Source organism: Rousettus aegyptiacus, unplaced genomic scaffold, assembly GCF_014176215.1.
Source record: "Rousettus aegyptiacus isolate mRouAeg1 unplaced genomic scaffold, mRouAeg1.p scaffold_m13_p_18, whole genome shotgun sequence".
In the NCBI taxonomy this organism is placed as follows: Eukaryota; Metazoa; Chordata; class Mammalia; order Chiroptera; family Pteropodidae; genus Rousettus; species Rousettus aegyptiacus.
In genome coordinates, this window is record NW_023416293.1 from 12,730,767 (window position 1) to 12,743,846 (window position 13,080).

At 52.5% G+C, this 13,080-nt stretch overlaps 1 protein-coding gene across 3 annotated transcripts in view; it reads left to right on the forward strand.

Annotated features, from left to right (window-relative positions):
* DISP1 (dispatched RND transporter family member 1) overlaps nt 1–12,809 on the forward strand; it is an 86,621-nt gene extending 73,812 nt beyond the window's left edge. For 2 of the 3 annotated variants that reach the window (XM_016165059.2, XM_016165058.2), the window contains exons 4-8: nt 3,860–3,983; nt 4,809–4,936; nt 5,288–5,385; nt 7,926–8,023; nt 9,211–12,809. In XM_016165059.2, the coding sequence (XP_016020545.2) occupies nt 3,860–3,983; nt 4,809–4,936; nt 5,288–5,385; nt 7,926–8,023; nt 9,211–12,786 (4,024 nt within the window). In that variant the 3' untranslated portion in view covers nt 12,787–12,809. Of the gene's footprint in view, nt 1–347; nt 3,984–4,808; nt 4,937–5,287; nt 5,386–7,925; nt 8,024–9,210 lie in introns of all 3 variants that reach the window. The other variant, XM_036235468.1, reaches the window with a different exon arrangement.
* The last annotated feature ends 271 nt before the right edge of the window (nt 12,810–13,080 follow it).

Sequence of the window (13,080 nt, forward strand, 5' to 3'; positions counted from 1 at the left end):
TACACCTAAAGAAACTCTTAAGCGATATTTGAAATTCACTTTTTAAGAAGTTCAGATGCCGATAATTCAGGAGAGCTGCCCTCTCTTTGGAGTGAAATTACTTCATAAATTTTAATTAGGTAATTTCCCCTTCATTTAAAAAATTATTTTTTAAATCGTGACAACGTGTGCACAGCATAAAATTTACCATCGTAACCGCGTTTTTTAAGTGTATCGTGTTATGACAGTAAGTGTATTCACATTATTATACAGCCATCTCCAGATGCTTTTCCAGAGTGTTTTTTCATCTTGCAAAACTGAAACTCAAAACCCATCGGACAGTAACTACGCATCCCTCCCTCCCACAGCGCCTGGCAACCCATCCTGCTTCTGTCTCTCTGCATCTGACTGCTCTAATGCCTCCTAGGAGTGGACCCACACAGCATTTTATGTGATTTTGTGACTGGCCGATTTCACTTAGCATAATGTCTTCAAGTTTCATCCACGTTCTAGCGTATATCACATTTCCTTTTTAAAGTCGAACAATATTCCATCGGATGTATATACTACTTTTTGTTTATCCATTTTTGCAACAAAAACGAAAGTGGAAAAATAAAAGGAAGAGGATATACGAGTAAATTTGACATATTAAGAAAATGAATTTCTATTTTTCTAAAAATAATAAGCCTTCTTAAATGACTAAAACTTGCATTCTGAAAAAATTTGTACATATTTTGCTGTTTTAAGACTGATATTTTCAGAAGTCCTAATTTCTGCTTTTACATACAAATACAGCTTCTTCAAAAAAAAAAGCCTTTCCTGGTTCCCCTTTCTCACCCTAGTTGGAAGTAACCTCTTCCTTTGTCGAATTCACAAAACATTTTTATCTATATCCCTCTGAAATGCGCATTTCTGCTTACCTGGTTTTCTAGGTATTTGTGTCCCTACCTGTCTGATCTTATGTATCAGACTCTAAGTTCCTTTTGGACAAGACCCGTGTCTGCCCAAAGATGCCCCCGCATCCTTAAATATGTAATGCTGCCTCTCGAATGAGTTTATTACTTAACAAGAAAGAAAGAGTTCTGTACCCTGTTTTCTTCTGTGAAATTTCTCAAGCTTCAATTATTCCTCCCACTAAATTGATAGCCTGTGCCACTGGGTTCGTAGGTAAAAATGGGTACCTTCTGGTTCATCTGAGGAAAACTGGTCCATTTAAAGTAAAGCATCATTAGTAATTGTGTAACCGGAAACCTTATGATTAGTGACATTTTGAAATGCTTACAGGAGGAATATGGGAGAGTTCCATGGATGATGAGATTTTTAGAAAGAAAAGGGCAGTAAAGTGTTAAGTACTGCTCGGGTCAGGAAAGGTGAAAACCAAGACGAGGCAGTTGATTCGGCAGTTCCAGAAAAATCTGAGAGCAGAAAGCGGGCTGGCGGTGGTGAAGGCCTGGGCAGCTGGTCGTGGGGAAGGGGCCTCCGGCCCAAGGCTCTTATCCTCTGTAGCAGGGCTTCTGCTCGGAAGGGGAGCGAGGACAGAAGACGGAGTTTCTAGAAAGGCATCGAAGGGCAAAGGGGAAAAACACCTTTGGAGCTAAGAGAGGAAAACGTCCTGCGGAGGGTCTCGCTGTAATACAAATGGCCCGTTTAGAAGAGGCCCCCATGCGATGCCGCTGGAGCCCACGTCAGCCCTGGAAGACGTAACCCCGGCAGGTGGCTGGCGAGGCCTCCGGAACAACTGTCACAGGGTCACTCGCCGGAACAGGACTGCCTGCTGCACCCGGCTGCCGCAGGGGCGGAGCGCTTGTACGCCCCCCCCCCCCCGTGGCGTTGTCTAAAGATGTCCGAAATTAGAGCAGACGGACGAAAGCCAAGTGTCATTATGACACGCGGAAGGACGCGTTCTAGTGATGGGAGTGGTCCTTTCGCAAATTCATCGAATGTGCATGCGGTGCCCACTTTCCAAAGACAATGACGCGCAAGTGCTTTATTCTTTAAACTTAGTTAGAACGTGTACCCCGACCCCAGACTCGCCAGGAGTGGCCTAAGCGAAAAATAACGTAGCTGTGAAATTTTACAGGCCATTTTTAATTTCCTTTGCTTCCCCAATGTTCCGGCTTTATTAGAGTTTTATCTCAATATTACGACCACGGTCTGAGTTTCCTGTTGTACGGGACGCCGCTGTTCGCACGTGGCACGCACAGCTGCGGGGCTTGTAGCGCAGGTGGCGGGGAGGACAGGTGTGTCCTGTGCAGCGCGGTGGTTTGGGGAGAGGCCGTCGTCTGAGCGACGCTCGGAGCAGTGGGGGCTTTTCCCGTGGGCTCGGGATGGAGATGCCACTTCTCAGTGGGAGCAGCTGTCTCTGGGAGAGGGTCAGCGTGTGAGACACCTGTGCGAGGCAGCGGCGTGTCACCTGGTACAGGTAAACGCGTGTGGAAGAGCTGTGAGGTCCCCAACGCCCTGAGGTCCCCGCGTGCCATCGGCCCACGTGTATGGCACGTAGCAGCGCTGGAAAATCACAACCAAACATTTCCTAAGGGGAGAAAAGCCTTATCGAAGCAGGTTTTTAGGGTTGCTACGCGTTCCTGTATAGATTTTTCGAGAACAAAAAACAAAAAGGCATTCTATAGGTAAACTGAACCACAGTAGGAAAACTAAGCAATTTGGGGCTCGCTAACCTCTCTTGATAACATGTTTGTAGGTAAAAATTGAGTAACTTCCGGTTCATGTGAAAGAAAATCGATCCATTTAAAATATAGTGAATAATTCTATAAGCCCGGGGCCATCTTCAACTCACAGGGCCGATGTTTTAAAAGATTTAAAAAGTAAAGGACTCCTTTTAAGTCTGAAGCAGGAGGAGAAAGTCTCAAGTGTGCTATTGACAAAGGACTTTATTGCTGCAAAACCAGCCGCTTTCCTCTTAGTTTGCATTTGGCGGAGGAGGAAACAGCGTAGTGAATGTAAGCGTTGGGAGTGTTCTAGAAACGCAACAGCTTCTGACCACTCGGTGTTTACATACGAACAGCCAGAATCAGCGTATTGTGATTTATGTGCTTTTATTATATCCAGAATTATTCTTAAAAGGTTATTTCATCTTATTTGCATCATTTTCCTGATTGAGTTTTTAAATGCAGAATTTGCAGTCTGGCGAATAATATTTAGACTTGAAGTCCTATGGAGCTAGATGATTTTGCATAGAGAAATTAACTATTCATGTGGCTTAGGAATTTAACTGAAAACTGAATTTTAGGAAGCATGTATTCGTGGCAAGTTGACTTATTCCTGATGTCTTTTGCTTCTCTTGTGTTTGAAGCAAGAGAGGAAATCATAGTGGTTAAGAGGCCAGACTTGGAGCCAGACTACCTGGATTCTCTGCTTTGTGACATTTTTTTTATTGAGGAATAATTGACATAACATTATATCAGGTCTAGTCGTGCAACATAATGATTCGATATTTGTATATATGGCAAAATGAGTACCACGGTGAGTCTAGTTAACACCCATCACGTGTGTGTGTGTGTGTTTACAGTTTTTTTCTTGTGATATGACCTTTCGAGATCTACTTTCCTAACAAATATACAATACGATATTATTAACTACAGTCACCATATTGTGCATTACATTTCATGACTTATTTATTGCACGGCTGGGCCAGTTTTGTGACTCTGAACAAGTGATTTGACCCGCCTGCCTCACTTTCATCCCAAAAGTTGTGAGAATTAAACGAGATGATAATCTGTGTAAAAGACGAGAACGGGGGGTGGGGGGCGGGGGGACTCCTCGTCAGGGAGAGGCAGGACAGACGGCTCCCCCGGGCAGCACACGCCCCGACGTCGCCTCTCGGCGGCCTTCCCTGCCACCCCTGTGCTTTTCGCTGCAGCTACGCGGCCTTGATCGCCGACTGGCCCGTGGTCGTCCTGGGCCTCTGCACCGTGCTCATCGTGGTCTGCGCCCTGGTCGGCGTGCTGGTGCCCGAGCTCCCCGACTTTTCCGATCCGTTGCTGGTAAGGAGGACTGAGCCGGGAGGGTGTGCCGATTTCCTTCAGCCCAACACCCTCTCTGAAAATCAAGTACATTACTACACGTTGCATGACATAATGTAGTATCCTGGGTTTTTTTTTTTTTTTTTTTTAATATATAAAAAACCTTCTCGAGCCGTCGGTGAGTACATGACGCTCTCTCTGCAGAGTCGAGACATGGTTTATCTCTATTCTCAGGTTCTTAAAAGGTCAAGGAACTTGCTCACCATCTAAAATCCGGAAATCGTGCTCCTCGGGACCCATGTTTAAGCTAAAAAGCAATTGCGGAATCTGCATCCCATGAAAACCTTTTCAGAAAGTCTTTAAGAAGGAGCGTCTCTTTTCGCCCCAAAGAAGCCGAGGGAACTTCAGCGCTGCCGAGAGGACGCAGCGCGTGTTTTTAAGCAGCTGTGATTCCTCGGCAGCAGATCGCAGGGGTGACGGCGCCTCTTTATCCAACACTGTGACGTGCGCAGCACGTTTAATCCGACCACGAGTGTTCATAACATAATAATAAGTGTTTACTAAACGCTTCGGTGTGGATTTGAAAGAAGCTTCAGATACATTTTTTTCCCTCTTTCTTGACACATGTAACACACCCAAGAATCAAACCGTTTTGTCATAGTTAACAGGTGACGCTGATCACGTCATCTTGTTTTAATGCTGTTCACCTCCGGAGTAGCCGTGAGGAGCATCTGTACATTCGATTGAAAGCTGTACGTCGCCTTGACATTGCTTGCCTGAGCTGCTGTAACTGTCTTTACCCTGCAACGAAGGTCACTAATGGGACTTTGTAATATTTCCCCTTAGGGTTTTGAACCAAGAGGGACTACAATAGGCCAGAGACTGGTCACGTGGAATAACATGGTGAAAAACACCGGATACAAAGCAACATTAGCCAATTATCCCTTTAAATATGCGGATGAGCAAGCCAAAAGGTAATTGTTCATTAACTTTCAGACCAAAGACTGCATAATACATCCCACTTCTAAACACTGCCCCGAGCAAAAAGATCGAATGTAAACTGCATGGCTCCAGATCTTTGCCACAGAGTTTGTTTCAATTGTCATCATCTCTGGTGAGCAGCTCGTCTTAGGATGAAGAAGTGAGGGGTTGGGGCTTTGTTCTTCAGAAGTGGGAAAGGTAGAGTTGGTCGCTTCTGTTAATCCTCCCGACATAATCGCAAGTGCAGAATGGGGCGCGGCTCGGGGGTGCCGTCTCACGGGTGTGCTCGTCGGCCTCTACAAACGCGGAATTTTCCCGAAGATCAAATTGTTGTGCCGTTTCAGCCACCGGGATGATCGATGGTCAGACGATCATCATGAGAGAGAGAGAAGAGAAGTCGACTGGAACTTCCACAAAGACAGCTTTTTCTGCGACGTTCCTGGTGAGTGTGTCACCTGGGGATGGGCCCCTGGACGGGGCATGCGGTGAGAGTCGAGGCTGACGGAGTGTGCGGCCGGCCAGTCCTCCGGTCCCCCCGGGCCTGGCTTGCTTAGAGAGACTTCAGCCTGCTTAACGCGTTAGTTTCCTCCTTCAGGCCAGTCAACCACTAATCTGAATTTATTTACCTAGAACAAAAATTAATAAGAAAGAGATCGATTGGGTTACATTCAGTTTTAAGGAAGATATAAACCTCATAAAATTCTTGACCCGAAATTTCAAGTCCTTTTTTTAAAAAAATTCCTTCTACTCTCGATCAGGTAACAAGTACATGTTTTTTGGATCGAACCCTAAAATAATCTATCGTACGATCAAACATATATTTTAAAACTTTTGATTCGGTTGCAAAGCGTCTGCGAATAGCCTGGAACTATATGTCTGCTTTGTCATTAGGCGTTAGAGATAGGGAAGGGACAAAAATCACATCCAGAGGTCAAAGCGTGAATGTCTCAGGGACCCAGCTCGTAACAGGGACGAGAAGAGCCAGCGGGCGTGGGACAGTCAGGAATAATCCTGGTGGCGAGAACCAAAGGGTACCGCCGGGAAGCAGCCGTCTGCCACGCGGCAGCAGAGGGCGACCCTGAGGAAGTGAGACCCCGCGTATTGTAAGGGCTTCCCCGAGGTCAGGATCCCGGATTTTAATGTTGGCAGCGAATTCACCAAAAATCCGCTGCCGCCTTGAGCCAGCCTCGCCCCTCTGCAGCTGCTGCCGTGGGACGGGTACACGGCCCGGGGGAGACACCCATGCGTGTGGAAGTCGGGGATAAGGAAGGGGGACTTGGGGGTGACGACGGTTTCTGACGGCGAATATTAAAGCTTTCGATTTCGGCTGTTTTTGTCATCGTTGTTGAAAATCTCTCTGAGATCAGTATATTCCCATCTTCTTAGATCCCTAGAAGGACCTGGTTGGGTCTGTGATGTTTCTAGATCTTGCCCCGCCTCAGGGTCTTTACTTTGAACACTGTTACACTTTGTGGTACTCGAGAGACAGAAAGTAGGCGATTAGGAAGAATTTGATATTGACCCTAGGAACTAATGCAAGTTTCTTTTTCTGTCTCTTGTTTGGAAAAGTTGAGCTCTGGTTAGCTGCAGTGTCTGACTAGTTACTTATATATTTCTCAGTGTTAATTATATATCGCTTAACCAGTGTTACTTATACAAATCCATGAAGTGTAGTCTCGTTTGTATTTCAGTAGTCGACGCTAAATGTTTGTCTCCTAAGGGACAGGTTCTGGACCCTGATAAAGCCATTTCTGACTCTACTAAATGAAACGTTTTGGTTTCCATGAGGCTCGTTTCGGCCTGCAGAATCAGTCGGTATAAGATACAGCCATTGATGAAGACAGGAGTTTACCAAAGAAAACTTGGTAATCATGGATAAAAGCTTATGTAATAAAGGTTTATTTAAAGTTTTTCAAAGGTTTTTTTTAAAAATTAATTTCAAATATGCAGCGCATTGGTCAGGCATTTACGTAGTTTATAAAACGATCCCCCTGACTGCGCCTTCTGTCCCCCGGCTCCCCACCTGGCCAACATAGTAACGCTGACCGCATTCCCTCTGCCGTGCGCCCCATCCCTGTGGCCATCCGTCAGCTGCTAATTTGTTCTTCTTTAATCCTTCACTCCATTCTCCCAGCCCCCCAAACCCCCAGCCCCTCTGTCCGTCACCATGTCGTCCTCTATGTCCGTGAGTCAGTTTTTGATTAGTTCATTCTTTTCGTTCCTTAGATTCTGCATTTAAGCGCTCACAACTCTTTGAGATAGGTGTTGCTGTTCTCATTTTCCCCCGAGGGACCCAGGCTCAGTGAGGTACTTTGTCACTCAAGATCACCCAGTTCAGAAAGACTTAGTTACAAGCAGTTCTGACCCCAAAGACCATTCTCTTTCCAGCACCTGTCACGTGACCGCCCTCATTCAGAAACATGTTGGCTTGGTATGATTTTCAGAATATCTTTCCTAGACCGACGAGGCCATGTACTCGGCCAGAACGTGGGGGTGGGTGTCTGTGATCCGGGCCAGGACCCAGTGCTGAGTCGATTGCGTTTAGTGCTTTTAAATCGATCGCCTGGCATCTCTCCTCTCTGTCGGCTGCCAAAGAGAACATCCTCGTGATCCGTCTTTCCTATTCCCTCATGCATCCTTCCCCGATTTCATACACCGCTGCGGTGCTGGGCTGTGTCATGAAGAGGGAGGCGTCCGTTACCGGTCCTTCCTCGTTAGACTCCCCTCCCCTGGACACTTGTTAATTCAGTCTTACGATTTTTAAAATGTAGTGAATAAACAAAGGCCTTGCGTAAGACAATGTTGTATATACTGTTGCCTTTTTTTTTTTTTTTTTTAAAGTTTTTTTCAAAGGGAAGGGTCCCTGGCTGCTCACGGATTGTCTGCGTGGTCTCTGCATTTGAATTGGTGCCCAGCGCGGAGTCTCGTGAAACTCGTGGATGGCCTATAACCCCGCCTTCTTCTCTTTGCTCGTACCTCCAGGCGACCGATACTCCAGAGTGGTGTTCACCTCAGCTGGAGGGGAGACTCTGTGGAACTTGCCAGCCATTAAATCCATGTGCAATATCGACAACTCGAGGGTACGTAAGGTGAACCGGAAGGGAGGCTCCTTAGCGCAAACGAGGTCGTACTTCTGCGACTGCGGTCCGCTCAGCCCGGCGTCTGAGCGGATGGCACCTCTGAAGCGGCTCGCCCCCCTGGGACGTGCGCGCCGGCGGGCCGGCCTCTGCCCCCGTCACATCCCGGATCGAAGCGCCCGTGTGCTTCCCCACCTGTGAGACACCCCGCCTCTCGGAGTGAAGAAGCTCCTGTCCTGTTCACGACAGTCTCTCTCAGTCTTCCACAGCATATTTCCTTTCTGGATGGTAGTTAAGACATTTTTTTTTCCTTCTTTGGTTGTATTTTTTCTTCCCTGATCTATTTGCATTGTTCACTACACACCCCCCTGAGACAACTGTCAGCATCTCGATCAGGCACTGAAATGCCCGCCTCCCTAGCAATCGGTGGGTCCTGTGGGCCTCTGACCTCAAAGGAAACCCCGGGGCACGGGTGACATTGAAGGGCGTCCGTGCCAATGGCCAGACTGACCCGGCCTGGCCTGCTGTTGTGGAGGACGGAGGGATGCGAGAAGCTGGGCACGTCCCCTCTCGGCTTCTCGGAGCCAAAACGATGTCGGTGCCTCTGGGCTCGGAGGAGCCGTCGCTGTGCCGAGGCGGCTTCTCCAAGCAGAAGCTGCGGCCCGATGTCCCCTATGGACCTGGCTAGTGGACAGCGACCAGGCAGAACAGGAGCTCATCGCGTTCTTGGCATAACTCTAAGGTGTAAAATCACTGGTCGGTCAAAAACCGAGTCACACGTGGGGCTCAGAGCCCGCGTGGCAATCGGGGCAGTCGCCTCGCTCACGACAGCATTGCTTAACGAGCTAGGAGGCAGAAAGGACCCCGAGGTCTCACCGTGCCGATAGAAGTCCCCTCCGAGAACCAAGTGGCTTCCTAGGCCACCTAGGTAGCTGGTCCCCGGTCACCTGGCTTTGTTCTTTGCTCTGAGAGGATCGGCTGGAGTCGTTTCCCACTTAGGTATCGTCCCCAGACTGTGGTCGGTTGTCCCCGATAAAGTGACCGGGCAGGTCCGCTGCCACATAGGCGCTCTGCAGCCGATCTCCCCCTGTTTCAAGTGATCGCTCCCTTCGGGGACCACCCCCAGCCCCCCGAGTGCAGCGCGTATTAAACGCTGTTCCCTCCGCGTGTCTCTGTCTCTGTCCCTGCAGATCAGGGCGCACCCGCAGTTCGGCAGCCTCTGCCAGCGGACCACCGCGGCCTCCTGCTGCCCCAGCTGGACCCTGGGCAACTACATCGCCATCCTCAACAACCGCTCGTCCTGCGAGAAGATCGTCGAGCGCGACATGTCGCACACCCTGAAGCTGCTCCGGACCTGCGCCAAGCACTACCGGAACGGCACGCTGGGGCCCGACTGCTGGGACACGGCGGCCCGGAGGAAGGACCAGCTCAAGTGCACCGGCGTGCCGCGGAAGTGCACCAAGCACAACGCCGTGTACCAGATCCTCCACTACCTGGTCGACAAGGACTTCCTGGCCCCGAAGGCGGCCGAGGACGCCACGCCGGCCCTGAAGTTCAGCATGCTCTTCTCTCCCACCGAGAAGGGGGAGAGCATGATGGACATTTACCTGGACAACTTCGAGCGCTGGAACGCCTCCGACGGCGTCACCGCCGTCGCCGGGATCGAGTTCGGCATCAAGCACAGTCTGTTTCAGGATTACCTGCTGATGGATACCGTGTATCCGGCCATCGCCATCGTGATCGTCCTCCTGGTCATGTGCGTCTACACCAAGTCCCTGTTCATCACGCTCATGACCATGTTTGCGATCATCAGCTCCCTGATCGTCTCCTACTTCCTCTACCGCGTGGTCTTCAACTTCGAGTTCTTCCCCTTCATGAACCTCACCGCGCTCGTCATCCTGGTCGGCATCGGAGCGGACGACGCCTTCGTCCTGTGCGACGTGTGGGCCTGCGCCAAGGCCGCCGGGCCCCGGGCCGCCACCGCGGAGGCCGTGAGCGTCGCCTTGCGGCACGCCGCCCTGTCCATGTTCGTCACCAGCTTCACCACGGCCGCCGCCTTTTACGCCAACTACGTCAGCAGCATCACCGCGATCAGGTGCTTCGGGGTGTACGCGGGGACAGCCGTTCTGGTGAATTACGTCCTCATGGTCACCTGGCTCCCGGCGGTCGTGGTGCTGCACGAGCGCTACCTCCTCAATCTCTTCCCTTGCTTCAGAAGGCCGCGGCAGCACGTTTACGGCGACAAGGCCTGCTGGACGGTGGCCGGCCGCAAGTGCCGCCGGGTCCTGGTCGCCGTCTCGGAAGCGTCCCGCATCTTTTTCGAGAAAGTGCTGCCGTGCATCGTCATCAAGTTCCGCTACCTCTGGCTGTGCTGGTTCCTGGCCTTGACCGTGGGCGGCGCCTACATCGTGTGCGTCAACCCCAAGATGAAGCTGCCGTCGCTGGAGCTGTCGGAGTTCCAGGTGTTCCGAGCATCCCACCCCTTCGAACGGTACGACGCCGAGCACAAAAAGCTCTTCATGTTCGAACGCGTCCACCACGGCGAGGAGCTGCACATGCCCATCACGGTGATCTGGGGCGTGTCCCCGGAAGACAACGGCGATCCGCTGAACCCCAAGAGTAAAGGGAAGTTGACGTTAGACAGCAGTTTCAACATCGCCAGCCCGGCCTCCCAGGTCTGGCTTCTGCACTTCTGTCAGAAACTGAGGAATCAGACGTTCTTTCGCCAGACGGAGGAGCAGGACTTCACCAGCTGCTTCATCGAGACGTTCAAGCGCTGGATGGAGAACCAGGACTGCGACGAGCCCGCGCTGTACCCCTGCTGCAGCCGCTGGAGCTTCCCCTACAAGCAGGAGGTCTTCGAGCTGTGCATCAAGAGAGCCATCATGGAGCTGGAGAGGAGCACGGGGTACCACCTGGACGGCAAGACGCCGGGGCCGCGGTTCGACATCAACGACACCATCAGGGCGGTGGTCCTGGAGTTCCCGAGCACCTACCTCTTCACGCTGGCCTACGAGAGGATGCACCAGTTCTACGGGGAGGTGGACTCGTGGGTGTCCAGGGAGCTGGGCTCCGCGCCCGAGGGGCTCGGCGGTGGCTGGTTCGTCAGCAACCTGGAGTTCTACGACCTGCAGGACAGCCTCTCCGACGGCACCCTGGTCGCCATGGGGCTGTCCGTGGCTGTGGCCTTCAGCGTGATGCTGCTCACCACCTGGAACGTCATCATCAGCCTCTACGCCATCGTCTCCATAGCCGGGACGATATTCGTGACGGTCGGCTCCCTCGTCCTGCTGGGCTGGGAGCTGAACGTCTTGGAGTCCGTCACCATTTCGGTCGCGGTGGGCCTGTCGGTGGACTTCGCCGTCCACTACGGGGTCGCCTACCGCCTGGCCCCGGACGCCGACCGCGAGGGGAAGGTGATCTTCTCCCTGAGCCGCATGGGCTCAGCGATCGCCATGGCTGCGCTGACCACCTTCGTGGCCGGCGCCATGATGATGCCGTCCACGGTCCTGGCGTACACGCAGCTGGGCACCTTCATGATGCTCATCATGTGCGTCAGCTGGGCCTTCGCCACCTTCTTCTTCCAGTGTGTGTGCCGGTGGCTCGGGCCACAGGGCGCCTGCGGGCAGATCCCTCTGCCTAAGAAACTCCAGTGCAATGCCTTCTCCCACGCCTTGTCCGCCCGCCCCGGCGACAAGGGCCCGAGCAAAACGCCTCCCTTGAACGCTTACCCCTTAGACCCCAGGGGCCAGAAGCCCGAAACGGAGCATGAGTTTTACGAGTTGGAGCCTCTGGCTTCCCGCGGCTGTGCGGCCGCCGAGAAGGCCGCTTACAGAGAGACCTGCATCTGCCCCGAGTTTTTCAACAGCCAGACGCAGAACGTCGTGATCCCGGTGCCCGCGGCCTACGGCGGCGAGCGCGGCCAGAGCGCCAAAGATGACCCCAGCTCGGCCTTGTTACAGCCCCCTCTCGACCAGGACACTATGTGTCGCTTCTTCTCTCTGAATCAGAGATGTAGCTGCCCCAGCGCCTACAGACCTTTGAAACACGGCCCACACTCTTGCCAGCAGATGGCCGACTGCGTGTGCCACCAGCATCCGCCGATGGCCAGCAGCTTCGTGCATGTCCAGAACGGCCTGACGCCTCTGCAGGCGGCTCACCACGGCCCCGAGGGCTTCGCGCATCCCGTGGTGCACGTCCAGCACTGTGCATGCCGGCGGGGCGGGGCGAAGCCCCCCGCCGTGCAGAATCCTCTGCCCAGGGGCTTTTTCCTGCCCCCGGTGCAGCACGCACAGGCCCCCGAGACACCCGGTCCGGCCAGCGCAGAGCCGTCGGCGTTGGCCCGCAGGGGCAGCGCGGCATCTTTGCACAAAGCCTGTTGCGACCCCAAGATGAACAAAAGGGGACCCGGGAAAAACAGAGACCCCAGGAACGCGGAGAGTGGCGCCGGGGCCGAAATCAGGGACCTCGCTTCGGGCAGCCAGACCGGCGGGGCCGCCGGGGCCGCCGAGCCCGGCTCGCCGCAGCCCCCCGTCCCTGCGAACGCTGAGCGTGTACCTCGGAGCGAGCCCAGGTCGACGAGGGACCATCTGATGGGGGAGGCTGGTTACGGGTCCTGCCCCGACCATCCGCAGAGCTGTGGCGGACTCGCGGGGGTCGGCGGCAGCTCTGCGGACCGTCAGGTGCCTGACGCGGACGCCGACGCACCTGCCGCGCCCGCACGCCCGGAGCTTGCTGGCGAAAGCTTGTTGATAAAAACGCTTTAATAAAGAGAGCATTAAATTCAGAACCAGTGCCTCAGTTGTCCCCCTGAAATGGAACTAGAATCTAGCAGTCCGGAGAGGGACCCCGAAAAGTGCAGGCCTGAGCGCGCGTCGCTGGGTTCACGTTCCACACGAACGATCGGCAATCACGTATCTAATGCGTGGTGGCTACTCGTTAGATTTTACATTTTCAAAGAATATATTTGTTTTCTACAAATATAAACCCAGCTTTAAATATCATTCTCTCTCCCCTCCCGCGGTGGGAGGCGGATTTAGAGTGTGAATGGCCCAGAAGTT